The 15,143-nt window shown below is 43.8% G+C and overlaps 2 protein-coding genes across 4 annotated transcripts in view; one reads left to right on the forward strand and one right to left on the reverse strand.

The window, feature by feature from the left end:
• Window positions 1-15,143, reverse strand: part of LOC118208157 (alpha-enolase) — a 15,328-nt gene continuing 185 nt past the window's right edge. Inside the window, exons 2-12 of one of the 3 annotated variants that reach the window (XM_035382548.1) lie at window positions 11,852-11,946; window positions 8,184-8,279; window positions 6,442-6,500; window positions 5,553-5,622; window positions 5,275-5,408; window positions 4,614-4,836; window positions 2,816-3,008; window positions 1,554-1,760; window positions 1,327-1,435; window positions 1,046-1,104; window positions 1-444 (exon numbers count right to left, since the gene is read on the reverse strand). In XM_035382548.1, the coding sequence (XP_035238439.1) occupies window positions 378-444; window positions 1,046-1,104; window positions 1,327-1,435; window positions 1,554-1,760; window positions 2,816-3,008; window positions 4,614-4,836; window positions 5,275-5,408; window positions 5,553-5,622; window positions 6,442-6,500; window positions 8,184-8,279; window positions 11,852-11,936 (1,302 nt within the window). In that variant the 5' untranslated portion in view covers window positions 11,937-11,946 and the 3' untranslated portion in view covers window positions 1-377. The other 2 variants (XM_035382547.1, XM_035382549.1) reach the window with 2 other exon arrangements.
• The window catches only part of LOC118208154 (carbonic anhydrase 6-like), a 14,993-nt gene continuing 13,641 nt past the window's right edge, over window positions 13,792-15,143 (forward strand). Inside the window, exon 1 of the mRNA XM_035382544.1 lies at window positions 13,792-14,379. The gene's annotated coding sequence lies outside the window, so the exon portion shown is untranslated. The remainder of the gene's footprint in view (window positions 14,380-15,143) is intronic.

A 15,143-nucleotide genomic window follows, 5' to 3' on the forward strand; every position in this document is an offset into this window, starting at 1 on the left:
TCATTTTTAATCGAGGATTGTTTATTTCATGGTTATGCCACACATACAAGTAATGGTGCAACTTGTCAGAAAGGCAACACATTGCGTTTATTCTCAAGTGCTATCTATAGCTATAGCTGACTTAGGTCTTACACAAAAACGGGATTCACTACATCTCAAGTACGACGAGGATAGAAACGGAACGATCAAACAAACGGGGACCTGGCACACGATGCAAAAACACAGTGTTATTGACAAGCCAAAAGCCTAGGGGGCAGTAGGTTACACGAAGGTGGCGATAGCCTAGATTAGGATGCTTTCAATGCCATTCCGAGTGCCTTTCTGTCTAGTACAAGCGACCGGGTGTGGCTAGCGTGAAGGCCTTCAGGACCCCCGCTTCAGTTGAGAGGGTTCCGGAAGTTTCTGCCAGCGAAGCGAGCCTTGTCTCCCAGCTCTTCCTCAATCCTGCGTGAAGATCAAAAAGAAAAAACATTCAAGAAACGTTTTTCGGTTTTTTCCCCCAACCCAATACCAGGACATAACATCAAAAACGTTTGTTGTCTTGGCATTTAAATATGTGCACATTCAAATGTACACTTTTAACCACCATATGTTTTTGTTAAGAAGGACGACTTCAGGCTTCCAAGGCACTATTCTGAGATGAGGTACAGTATATATTTAAATTCCTTTATTAAAATAGCAAATCCATATTTGGAAAAGGTAAAAAAGAAAAAAAAAGAAAAAAGAAATTAAGAACATGGGGTCCTCGTGTTCGTGAAACATCAGCAGGAAGCTGCATGCTACCCCCATGTGTACACTCTCAGAGGAGAAAGTTCCAAAAGGCTCCTGTGTGTCTCCATAGAGGAACCCTATCTTTTCACACATACCATAGAGGGTTCCAAAAATAACTGAAAAAGGCTCCCCTATGGAGAGAAGCCATAGAATCTTCTTTTTTTTTCTGAGAGTGTAGTGGTTAAGTGGCCTTTTTGAGCGCTTACTGCAAGAGCATAAAGAGTAGGGCTAACGATGCTAGTATTTCGTTTTGTTTAAAAACATGTGACCTCACCTGAGAAGCTGATTGTACTTGGCCAGACGCTCTGATCGGCAAGGTGCTCCGGTCTTGATCTAGGAGAAGGAAGATTCACCCCAAGTTAAAGAAGACAAACCTGCTTCATGGATTATGGATACAATACACAGTATATCGTATACAAATAAAATAAGTAAGTAATTGGTTGAAACATTAAGTGAACTCTTTTTTCCATATCTGAACTAATGATGCAAAGTAAAGCCTCTCTGTGACAGCGGAAACAGTGCTAAACCAGGGTCAAAGGTCATGGACCCGCCTACCTGGCCAGTGCAGAGTCCCACCACCAGGTCGGCGATGAAGGTGTCCTCAGTCTCTCCCGAGCGGTGGCTGACCATCACACCCCAGCCGCTGGACTGCGCCATCTTACAGCTGTGGGGGGGAGGGAGAGGGAGGAAGATACCAAGTCAGGTTTCAGCGCAGGGTGTTCCGGTGCCGGTGATTATTAATGCGGGACGGGAGGAGGGAGGGGGCCGGAGGGTACACCTACGCCTGCAGGGACTCGGTCACGGAGCCGATCTGGTTGACCTTCAGCAGCAGGCAGTTGCAGGCCTTGTCCGACACCGCCTTGGCGATGCGCTTGGGGTTGGTCACCGTCAGGTCGTCGCCCACCACCTGGATGCTGGTGCTGGCCGTGAACTTGGACCAGGCGGCCCAGTCGTCCTGGTCAAAGGGGTCCTCGATGGAGACCACTGGGGGCAAACAAACCGAAAAACTCACTCACTCACCTATCTGAGGTACAGGACTCACTCACTCACCTATCTGAGATACGAGACTCACTCACCTCTCTGAGGTACGGGACTCACTCACTCACCTATCTGAGGTACAGGACTCACTCACTCACTCACTCACCTATCTGAGGTACAAGACTCAATCACTCACCTATGTGAGGTACAAGACTCACTCACTCACTCACCTATCTGAGGTACAGGACTCACTCACTCACCTATCTGAGGTACGGGACTCACTCACTCACTCACCTATCTGAGGTACAGGACTCACTCACTCACCTATCTGAGGTACAGGACTCACTCACTCACTCACTCACCTATCTGAGGTACAAGACTCAATCACTCACCTATGTGAGGTACAAGACTCACTCACTCACTCACCTATCTGAGGTACAGGACTCACTCACTCACCTATCTGAGGTACATGACTCACTCACTCACCTATCTGAGGTACAGGACTCACTCACTCACCTATCTGAGGTCAGAGATTCACTCATTCACCTATCTGAGGTACGAGACTCACCTCTCCGAGGTACGGGATTCTCTCACTCACCTATCTGAGGTACAGTACTCACTCACTCACCTATCTGAGGTACAGGACTCACTCACCTATCTGAGGTACAGGACTCACTCACTCACCTATCTGAGGTACAGTACTCACTCACTCACCTATCTGAGGTACAGGACTCACTCACTCACCTATCTGAGGTACAGGACTCACTCACTCACTCACCTATCTGAGGTACAGGACTCACTCACTCACTCACTCACTCACCTATCTAATGTCCGGGACTCATTCACCAACCTCATGCATCACCTCATGTTCATTTATTTCTTACTAGGTTTTTATGTTTTTATGCATGTGTTTTAAAGTTGTTTGATGCGTTATGAAGCACATTGTGCCTTTCTGCTTGAAAAGTGCCCTATAAATAAAGTTATTGTTATATATACCGCTCCTTTGCGCCAATGCCAGGTATCTGAGAAAGAGCAGGGACAGCAGAGACAGGGAAACGCACCTGGGTAGTCCTTGACGAAGCTCTTGTAGAGGTCGGCCAGCTGGTCGGGGCTGATGTAACGGCTGGGGTTGTCGGGGGACTTGAAGTCCAGGTCGTACTTTCCGTCCTTGTAGAACTCGGAGGCGGCCACGTCCATGCCGATCACGATCTTGTCCGTGTAGCCGGCCTTGGCGATGGCGTTCTTCAGAAGCTCCAGGGCTGGACGGAAAGGAATCGGACAACGATCAATAACTGAAGTCCTTCAGTTACATTTGTGTGTGTGCGGCTGGAATACGTGACTATTGAGCATTTGATCAGAACGCTGTTATCTCTCAGCGCTGCCGTGATAACATCTCAGTCTGACTAATTACTGAGTGTCCACAGTCAAACGAGATTGGTAAAAAAAAAATTAACAGAAGTGGCTGCTCTGAGGTTGCTTGAGGAGACAACTTAATAGACAGAAAGTGCTCTAACCTACTTTTAGGTACAACATCACCGCAGCAGCAAATGTATTCAGTAAGGATCAATTGTCTGAAATCAGTCACCTCAAAAAATATTCAACGAAGCTGCAATTCAACAGATAAGGGGAGGGATGTGTTATTACAGTACATGGAAATGTAACCGTGCTTAAGTGATACTGCAGTGGACCTGCTGCTATGGTCGGAAAGAAGCAGCCACTGAGGCCACTTCAGGCACCCCTGACAGCTGGGCCCGGGTTCAACAGATCCAGTTACCAAGCGTGTTCACTTTACAGTATTAAGTTGACACTAATTAAATTTAATTAGTAAACCACCTGGGACTCTCAGGAAAAGTATTTTAAGAGAGACAGACAGCACACACAGCACAGAAGTACAGGCAGGCATTCTGTGTAGTGGGATATCCCCCCTGGGGTGTTCTACTGTATACTCATTACATTTAACCCTTTGAAGAGGAGGTTTTTAGGAATGTTTTTTCTTCTTCAAAATTCTAAGTGTTCTAGAACTCCGTTGCTTTCAGTCTCCAGCAGTGATTGTTACATCAGCATTAGAATGTTCAGTTAAGATCATTCTAATCACATATGTGTGATCTTACATGATAAAGGGTTTAGGATTTAGCAGACGCACTTCTTCAGAGTGACTTACGCTGCTTACGTTTCACATGCGATCCACTTATAGTTACTGAAGTAATTTAGGTGAAGTATCTTGCACAAGGGTACAGCTGTCAGCGCCCCACCAGAGATTCTAACCTGTGACCCCTGAGTTAAAACTCCTTCTGATGTTTCACACAACCTGTCAGACACTGACTGATTCTGTGTTTTTGAACCCATGCCCTGAATTGGCCAGAGAAGGACACCCCCCCCCCCCGCCCCACTAAGTCTGCTTCCTTCCAAGGTTTCTTCCTACATGTCCTCCAGGGATTCCTAGCCACTGTTAGCTCTGCTGTTCTCTGTGGGGGTTTAGGCCAGGGTAAACTGTGAAGTGTACAGTGATAAGTGAAGTGTACTTTGCAAAATACACTATATAACAATAAAATGTGACTGTCTGATTGATTGATTGTTGTTCTATACTGGCATCCCATCCCATAAGAAAAAACAGTATGCAAAGTATACCTGAACTATACTATTACAGTATAAGAATATTAGTTAGTATAATTTGTCAATATCAGGTATGCTTAGCTGACTATTTTTTGCCATTGTATGCTACTCTTATGTGCAAAAGAAAGGTTAAAAAATCTTTAATAAAGAAGTGTAAGGAGCAACAGCACTCCCACAATTCTCATTTTTTACATATGGATATGTCACAATTATAGGCTCTGCATGTCAGCCCGTCCCCGCCTCCCTCTCACCTTCCTTGTTCTCCAGGATGTTGGGGGCGAAGCCGCCCTCGTCGCCCACGTTGGTGGCGTCCTTGCCGTACTTCTCCTTGATGACGTTCTTCAGGTTGTGGTAGACCTCAGCGCCGATGCGCATGGCGTCCTTGAAGCTGCCGGCGCCCACGGGCAGGATCATGAACTCCTGCATGGCCAGCTTGTTCCCGGCGTGAGAGCCTCCGTTTATCACGTTAAAGGCCTGGAAAGCAGAGCAGGAAGAGCCGCGAATAAACAAGCACCCGCATTAGGACGCACGCAGAATACAAAATCCACACAGCTCCGGAACTAAAGGGTACGTTCTTTCATTCGGTACTTCATGAAGCGATAAGTCACGCGAGGCTGCGCTACATTGTAAATAAAGTCAAGACTAAAGGGAGTTGTTAAAGGCGCACCATAAATGAGTCGTTGCTGCCAACATATCGTGTTTTATCTATATTAGAATACGGGTGTAATGCTGTATTGACCAATCAGCATCCAGCTCCGTTATTCTACGTAATACCATATTTTATACACTGCACTTAATAATGTATGACAAAAATAATGACTCGATAAGGCAGCATAACAAAACAAGCCAGGTTCAATTTCAAGCAGATCAATAGGACGCTCCCGCATTAAGAGTACTCTAGCCGTGACGTACGGGAACTGGGAGGATGACTTCCGGGTTTCCGGCGAGATCGGCAATGTGGCGGTAAAGAGGGACGCCTTTCTCAGCGGCACCGGCCTTGCACACCGCCAGGGAGACGCCCAGGATGGCGTTAGCGCCGAACTTGGCTGAAAATTTGAAGGTCATGAAAATACATATGCATCTATCCATTTACACATCAGGTACAATGCAGGTAACATTGCTACTGGTTAAAAACAGGCACCAGGCACCTGAACTCAACATAATGCATGAACGCATAGTGCACTGCTTACACTTATTCTCTGTGCCGTCCATGTCCAGCATCAGCTTGTCGATCTTCTCCTGCTCCAAGACTGACACGTTCTGAGGGACGAGAGACAGTGGGATCATCAGCGGGGTGTGGAGAGATCGCCAAACCCAGACCAGAGCTTAACCACGTCTTCCACATGAGCACAACTCATTCACCACACCATACAAATTAATCTTGGGCTAAGACTTTCACCCATAATCAATATTCAGTAAAATAGTTAAGATTATTAACCTCTTTATCTACACTAGAGGTAATCAACCCCTGGTCCTGGAGATCGGCAGGGTTTTTCGCTTGTTATCAGCACTTATTTAACCAATTAAAGCAGTCCATTGCACAGTTAACTCATCCCACCTGGTTTATTATGGTCTAAAGTGGTTGTTGTATTTAAGGCGAGAACAAAAACCGGCAGGCCCTGCGGCTCCCTAGGACCAGGGTTGACCAGTCTCGCTTTACACTACAGACAGGCCACACAGTATCAGGAGAGGCACATCTCCCTGGGGTAACCCTACAAAGGGGCGTCTCTCTAGGGGTAGTCTAATGGCACTTTAAGACCACCCTCTTTTCGATGGCTAACTGTGTTCCACCACTACCACCAGGCATAACAGGATTTTAAACATCTTCTCACAGTTGAAAGTACGGAGTCCGGGGCACACACCATTACATAGAAGCTCCATAAACATTTTGTTTGAACTAAGGCTGTTAGTTGCAGATGAAGATACTTACTGGAATAATCTAAATGCAATTAATGCAGAACATTGTACAGAAAAGCATTAACAGTCAATGGAATTTAATGTTACAGCACATATAGCAGGTTTTTTTCAGCCTCAGAACATTACATATTTGGGTTAGTGAAAATATTCAAATGTTCCTACCTGGCGAACCAGGCCAGGTGCAATTGTTTTATTGATATGATCAACAGCTTTTGAGACACCTGCAAGGAACAAGCAGATACATCACTAAACCGGGGAAAGTACAAACATGCAGAGTAGGCACATTAGTCGATCACAGAGCAACACCTTTTCATGAGGGTCCCAGAGACACCAAAACAGCATAGCTGAGTGTAAAGTTCAAACAGTTTCATTGTTTTGAGGAAGGTGTTAATGTTGATTTATGTCTGTCATCGTCTAAACACGCCCACTTTGAGTTAGTTGTCAAGCCAAACTGAGTTACCATGCTTTTGTGAGACATCAAACCTTTTCAAACAGGTCTTTCCTTTAGACAGGGTTATGCCACACACTTTTGATTACCTGTTTACCCAAAGCGGGCGCCAAGAACTCATTAATATTTTTAACGGCTCTTTTCACGCCTGACGGAGAGGAAAAGAAAGAGAAATGGTAAGGATGGAGGGAAGAGGAGGAAAAAAGTATCACAGGAACCTCTGCCCCTTTTTTCCCCACAAACTGAACTCTCAAAACAGGTGTGTCAAAAACATCTCATAATAACGTGCGTCGTTTTTGTAACACACCTCCAAGTCTGGTCAAGGACAACACATTTCGTGTTACTTTCAGGACAGTCTGTGTTAATAAATAGTATCCCTTTGTAACATAAATCCGTACATTTGTAACACAAGCGTAGTAACTTTGACACAAAACGTGTTGAATGTAACATAAACGTAGTAACACAAAAAGCGTGTTGGATATAAACACTTCTCTGTTTTGTAGAACCAAACAGAGTAGAGCCATAAAATATGAACCATAAAGCTGACAGGATCAGAGCTGATGTTGCCATTGTATCTCTTCACACAGCAACAGACCAACCAATCAGGGGTGACTGAAAATATCAAATGTCTTTTCTAAGATGGCGGACAATCTGCTGGAACAAAGTTGTTCTTGGGGAAAAGTTTGGCTTGTCTGAGCTTAGCAAGTTCAAGTAAAAAATCAAATCAGACTAGGATCATAAAATACTCTCCATTTTAAGTTTGGTATAGCTACTGCTTATTACAGACCATTGCTTCTTCCCACTCTACTGGTGTTCTTTGTTATTTTGGCTAATCTGAAAAAACAAAATAGCTGAACAATGGCAATTCATAGACAGGGAAACATGGTTTGGAAACTGCCTACATCCCTGGTCCCAGTCATCTAGACCTAAAACTATACATTTCTACACTGAATGTTTCTCATTTAGACTCACAGAAAAGACTTAAACACCCAGAACTGTAATCCCATAGTTCTGCACGGTTGCAGTTAGTGGAAAGGGGGTTCTGAAAACATCAAATGAGGTACAGAAACCACTTAGAATATGTGATTTATTTAAGCTTTCCTATTGCCCTAGTTAGTCTTAATTCCAGGGGACTAATTAATTCCAGGGACTAAGCTCATTTTAATCAAAGTATTAAAAAAAACATTAAAAAAAAGAAAATGAAAATGAGAAGAACCCCCATCACGGAGGATTTTTGGTTTACAGTGTGCTTTTGATCCTCGCAGGTAGTGCCTTTGGCTGTCCCTGAGGAAAAACAATCATATCTCAGACTCGTAATGAACAGCTACAGCGAGTGAGACTGCAGAGGTTCATCTCTGAGTGAAAGCGGGTGACCCTTTCAGCTGACAGGCGAGAGAGCAGCACCCCACCCACCTTTGCCCAGGTAACGGGACTTGTCGTTGTCGCCCACACTCACCTTTGCCCAGGTAACGGGACTTGTCGTTGTCGCGGAGCTCCAGAGCCTCGTAGATGCCAGTGGAGGCGCCGCTGGGCACGGCAGCCCTGAACAAACCTGAGGGGAAGCGCAAGGAGAAAAGGATGTTCAGCAAAAGATTCCATTACCTGCCATGCAAGAAACAGGAAATTACTAAAAATCAGCTCAACAAAGTACAGAGAGAGATCCTGTTATGGAGACGGACAATGGAGAATCTTCTTTATAAAAATGTTGCTTAGATGTTGAAGGGTTACCTTTCAATTAACAACTGATTGACATCAAAGGTGACAACATAAAAAGGAACGAAGGCATAATTAAAAAGGTAAGACACAAAAGCCAGCAACAAGCCCTGTGACTCCTAAGAGCTGGATTTACCGCCTGGCATTTTTATGAAGCAGTACAGCTATGTTACTACAATGCATACTTATTATTATACTAATTCAGTCTCCAGTCCCTTAGTACTGTATATCCATTTAAAATACTGTATTAGTACTATAGTCTATATATCAGTGTGGCCATGGAAGATTAGCAAGTGGCAGGACTGGAAAAACAATAACATCAGGGAGACCTTGCAGTGCCCATTAGACAAGCTGGTTGGGGCTAATGGGGGGAAGGCGGGGGGGGGGGGTGGTGGCAACATGAATGTGCCATGATGAGACGGAAAAATAACTAATCGCTGCCAAAGGCATTCGCCAAGCAGAATCCAACATCGCACGTCCACGCGAGTCAGCCATTTTGGCTCAGCCGAGCGTGAGGAATGTGGAGGCCCTAGCGTTCATTCGCCGTGCTTACATTACTGTGAACCTGCGTCCGCGGCATGCCGGCGTCTAGAGATCAAGAGGGCCTACAGAGTTGAGCCAGAGACGCATTAAAAGATTCCAGCCCGTGAGCCAGGGGGTTTAGCAAATCATCTGCACCAAGAAAACCATTGTTGTGCCACCTGCTCGACTTTGTGCCAACCAAAAGAATCGCTGATGTGTGTCAAACCAGATTTGCCATACATCTTCAAGAGGTATGTACACGTTTGTAAATCGCAGCTATTGATTCCTTGCATTAGCTAAATCCCCTTTTCCCCCCCCCCAAGTAATATTTTGAACCTAATATTTTTCCCTTGTTAAATGTAACATGGGCAAAGATCTCAGTCTCTCTGATCTCACTTTTTACAGTTGGCCCACATGAGGGGTGTTTACAGCAATCAAATATATGTAGAGCTTGGCCTGGGCTGAAAAAAAAAGTTTGCTGTGTAAATTTTGCCAGAAGTTTCAAAGTATCTTCAAAGGATCTGCTATTCTACACAGTAAAAAAAACCCATAAGAAAAGGACAGCAAAGTTGTCAGCGAAAAACCATTTAATGAAGGGCAAAGTCCTGTTATTTTATGGAATGGGGGTTAACTAATAATAGTTATTTATGTTGTTCTTCATGACTTTGACAGTGTTTTAAAAAAAACTGTGAAATCTTGCAAAATTTTCCACCATAAAAATACAGTTTTTTTTTTTTGGTTTTAGTACAGTGAATGACTCAAATGAACAGTGTAAGTACTGTAAGCTGGCAGGCAGAAAAGAGCATTGGCAGGAATTCACCCCCATTTCATCAATATCCAATTACATGATGCTAATACACATTAGCCATTAACCAAATGGCATTTTAACATGGCGTTTACCATGAAATCAGTGCTTGAAAATATATTCTGTAAAATCAGTGACAAGTAAAACTAATTTAAAAAAAAACTATTTAAATACTTCTCTTAAGTTGCTGCATAAAGTTATGTTTGGAACGCACGGGGAGAACCAGGCATTTAATGGCGCTCTACTAAAAGGCACGGCTCGATCTGGAACGTGTATCTGGCTCATTTTCAGATTCTCCACAGTGGTCAGTCTCCACACTGCACAGCCAGCGTCCTCTGCCCGTGTGCTATTGCGTAACCTCCTGGCGTTAGGTCAAAAGCACCCCTAAAACCTTTGGAAAGGCGTTTAGGTTATGTTTGCGAAGACAGACAAGCATGCTGTGTACAACAACAGCAACTCATTCAGCCCCTGGGACGGATCACTGGAGATCGACTCGAACTGCACCCAGTATAACTGGTTGTTCCATGCTTTTAGCTGGCTGGCTACATTCGAATGACAACGCAGCATGAAGCATCATAAAGGAATCACCATTTTGGAACCATCGGGAAAATTATCCAACATTTTGATCTGTCTGGGGGCCGGAAAATGGCAAATTTGAAATTAGACAAACAGAAAGCAAAACCTTTGGAGAAGAAGTCCTTCACCACTGAATACACATTAATAAACATTATCAGTTAGAAACCCATTAAATTTGGGTGACTGGCTCCAAAAACACTCCAAAAAGCCAAAGCAAGCCTGATAAACAGTATGGACCGTTTTAAATAAGAAACTTCTGGCCTGTATGTGACCCTTGCTGTCTTACAATGTGACTATGTGCAGCATAGTATTTTTTTTTATTCAGCTAATCTAAATTGGGGCCCTTGTAATTAAAAGACCGCTTTTTCCGTCAACCGCCTCCTCCAGTGATGTCACTTAGGAGTGCTATCTAATTAACAGTCTTTTCATCGGCCCAGTTCACAGTTAAAGCCTTGTTTTAGCCAATAAGAGCATAAACAAATTAACGGAATTTTCCGATTAAAACGAAGAGGCATTCATCCGTCTGCATCTGCTTTAACATGCTACCACAGAACGAGGGCACTTTCTAACACCAGCTCACAATGCGTGTGGTGATTTACTGTGCTGGACAAACGCTTGGCAAAACCATAGCAACAAGACCAGGTCAAAACCTAGTATATGGCTGGACCTAACACACTCCATCCGGCCGACCAATGGTGTAACTTCATAACGCGGCCGGCCCAATGGTGTAACTTCATCACTCACCCAGTCACTCAGTCACAGACAGCTGTTACGGTCCAGCCAATCATCACCCTGAGCTTCTGCCCTTTGTGTTATAGCAATATAGAAGGTGCACTTAGTGGGTGTGACCACGCGAAACCCTCGTCAGTTAATGACTTGTTTTATTTATTTATTTATCTATTTATTTATCTATTTATAATGATCCATTTAAAGGAACGGTTCTATTTCAGCTAAGGGTTTGTAATGCCAGCTTCTTCACAAGTACACTTACAGTAAGACGCACCTACAGTAGGTATAAAATGATCACAGAAATGTGTTATGACATCCACGCGGCGTAGCGTTACATACGCTATTTTTAATCAACTACCATCTGATCTCCTGTTTCCAGGCCACTGGAGTGTACACTCCCCGATGGGAGACGGGCCTGGTGGAGAGGAACAGGACGTGACCCGCGCACATTGTGATGAAGGTACACCGATTGTTCTCGTGACCATAACATTGTAATTCAGCCAGGACTCTTTTTTGAACAGGGAAAAATATATTAAAATATTAATGTGTTCCTGCCTCTCTACTGGTCCCATGCTACTCTGGCTTCTCAGCTCCCCAGCCTCTGCATATATAGTGCAGACTTATGCATTGATTAGAAGTGTGCTTCCCCTTTCAAGTGAATTCTTTTTCATCAATTTTTAATAAATATTCATTTCTTTTTTTATATAATTTCACCCCCCCCTCCTCCCCTCCCATCCGACCCCATTAGCCATTAAGCAGCTTCCTCCATGTGACCACACCTTTTTTGGTGTAGAGATCGACTTCCACGGTGGGGTTCCCACGGGAGTCGAAAATCTCCCGAGCGTGGATCTTCAGGATGGACATGGTGCTGGATCTGCAGAGGGGGAAAGGGAAAGGCTCAGCATTTTGGAGACGCTGACATCACACGCCGCCGCGCTCCCTATTCGAGGGGTATCCGACCCCCCCCGTCCCGTGAGCCTCGGGACAAAACGCACACAAGCAAAGGGTCTCGTCTCGTCTGTAAAACCGAAAAACCCAGAATCACACTCGTAACGGTCACTCTGTCCACAGCTCAGCAACCCTTCCCTGGGAAGTGGGTAGGGTGTGAATCCAGCAATCACCAGCAACAGCACTGGCCTGCGTTTAAAACAAGGCAGAACCATCGCAGCATGATGATAGCTCTATCCTTATGCTCCTGGTGCGAATTTACATAAATCTGTACGTAAGGCACTTGTGTAAGGTATCAGCATGTACGATTCATTTTTGGATGCTCATGTCCAAAAACAGTGATGAAGCACAAAAACATGCACGCACACACGCGTTCTGTTTTAGTGTGACACAGGAGAACTTCAAAAAAGAAAAGAAAAAAGAAAATACTGACGCAAACTTAAAAGCCCACTATCCACAGAAGACTCCGGGGTGTGCCTGCATGCCTGCATGATGGGGAAAAATCATGAATGCTGACTTCATGGCTATTGTATAAGGTGGCAACAAGTGGGCGTGGCGGCTGCAGTCTTATCAATATGCGGCCACACCCACTTTGTCATGGAGATGTTAAGACCATCATAGGACTTGGCTTTACTGTAACTGTCTACATCCAAAAAAAACTTACAACAAAAACAAAAGAAAACTAAAATATTTAACTGGGGCTCAAATACAGTTCACTATAAAACGAAGTCCGTTTTTTAACGGAGTTAGCAAAATAAAAAATGTTCAACATCACTGTTTAATCAGCACGGTTAAAAGACATAAATATCGAATGGGAGCATTTGTCAGCCGGTCTGAAATAGAGCCTTACAGCAAAGTGAAATGAACACACACGTGTGTACAGCAGAAGCCACACAAGCTCTGTATCTTCTCGACATTAATTACAAAAAATGATGACTAATTTTGACTGACGGCTGCTGTTATGGCAACAAACAGAAACAAAGAGAAGAGGAATGATACATAGTGAAGGAATTATGTGCTATTTACAGTACCAACTGTCAGATCTGACACATACTGTAAACCAATGGGAAGAGGTAATTCTGGCACCTATCCAAAGGAAAATCTGAAGAACTGAAGATAGGGGGCAGGAAGAAGAGCTAAATGCTAAACATTTTTACAGGGCATCCACACAACAGGGCATCCACAAATACTGTAACTGTGCCACCAATTCATAAACTTTTTTCAAACTGCCACACCCCTAAATTCTAGGCCCCACAGAAATGTATCAGGAGGCTGTATCACGGTATGGGGCCACGCTGCGCTTGAACGATGCCTGTAAAAATAGGGCCTTGTTGAAATGTCGTTCTTTCAAAGATTATTTAAATACTTTGATTTTCATTCATCTAAATTTGTGGAATCTCAAGATTTTTCAAACTGTGTGAGAATTCTGTGACAGTTATCTAAAGGACTTTGGGACCAAATGAACGGCATCTGACCCACTTGGCGCTTTTTGCTGTGTCATAGCCCAAGAAATGGGAAAATCACTTCTCTAGGGAGTTGGAGACACAAAAAGTTCAGCCAAAGTACAAGGCTCTCCAGGATAAATCACTGTGCTGCTCGTTCACAGCATAAAAGGAAAATCTGCAGAGCTTTAATGTTTCCTTTTCTTTGTCAATGAAAGGAATGTTTTGGGCCAGGCCTTTACCAACCCTAAGTGATTCCACAGGTTGTGAAAGGAATAGCCTTTTTGTGCTTTTTAAACTTTTTTTTTTACATGTCTGGATATCTTGTTCATCCATACTTAATGGATTGCTGGGATCAGTTTTTCCATTCCATTGCAGAGAGCAGTGGGAAAACGTTCACATGCGGAAACATGCCTCAAGCCACAGCACAGCAGAGGTACAAATTGACAACTGGCAGTGCCACGTGACCCCTTATCTGCACTGCGCAGAATCGTGTGTTTCTGGCAACGGGCAGAAAGGATGCTCTGTGTCGGATTCAACAGTTCTACTGGGAAACTGCGAACCCGTCATGACAGGAGTTGCATAAGTAAAAAAACATAAATTCACAGGAACTGCGACTGCACACCTTTCCCTACTTAAAGCACAATGACTAGCCACTGAGCAATACATTTATTTTACCCATTTCCCTTGGATTTACTAATGCACCATGCAAGTTATGTTATTATTATTATTTTTTAATCTTAGGGAGATCGTGTGTACTTGCTAACAGAAAACCGTCCTTTAAAAAAATCCCCATTCACGACCTTTCACGGTTGAATGTCAAGCGAATCGCATGCCATCTTGTAGCAGGCGAACATTCGGTACTGACTGTTCATCCAACTTGTCGTCTACCATGGAACATCTACAACGTATATAACGTAAGTTACAAGTGACGGATGTGACCTGTGTACAAAGGCTGTCTTGTTCGATGAAAGGTGAATCGGAAAACGTGACGCCCGCTGCAAAACGACTGTCGCATCTCTACAGGTTACCAGACAGTGGATAAACGGCTAGCCAGCACGAACCTGTTGTATATTATATATCCCTATAACGTAACCACGGAAAACCGTAGTGCTACAATAAATCTACCTTTATGTTCTACATTTATATATGTCAGCTAGATTCTAAACTTAGTAGCAAGTCCTAATGTGCTGTTCGGCATCTAGCCTTGCTGGCTAGCTAGAAGAGACTGCACATTGGGAAGTTGCTTGCTGCCATCGAACACACCCCCTTCTCTGGCCCAGTCACATCCGACAGCAAAACAGAAAATCTAATTATTGCAAAATTGCCAACATATCTATGTCTATAAAAGTATTAGCTAAGGACATTAGATAACATTAGATATTAATATGAAAATGTGTCGGATATTTACGCTAAATATGAACCTTTTCATACAAGTAGTCTAAAATTGTTACCCGGCTAGCGTTTGCAAGCTTATAATAAGCGTCGCCTATCTAGAAATATATTACAGCCTGCAATGTTAACCAAAATACGTAAGCTCCTAGCTCGCTATAGGCTAGTGTTTCATAACAGTCAACGTTAAATTTAACCATGTAAAGTAAAACCGAGAAACAATGAATAGTTAGAAAAAATCAGGTGGTTAAATCATGAGAATTTTCCCACAAATAGTCTATTTCGGTTT

The sequence above is a fragment of the Anguilla anguilla genome, chromosome 11, assembly GCF_013347855.1.
Source record: "Anguilla anguilla isolate fAngAng1 chromosome 11, fAngAng1.pri, whole genome shotgun sequence".
In the NCBI taxonomy this organism is placed as follows: domain Eukaryota; kingdom Metazoa; phylum Chordata; class Actinopteri; order Anguilliformes; family Anguillidae; genus Anguilla; species Anguilla anguilla.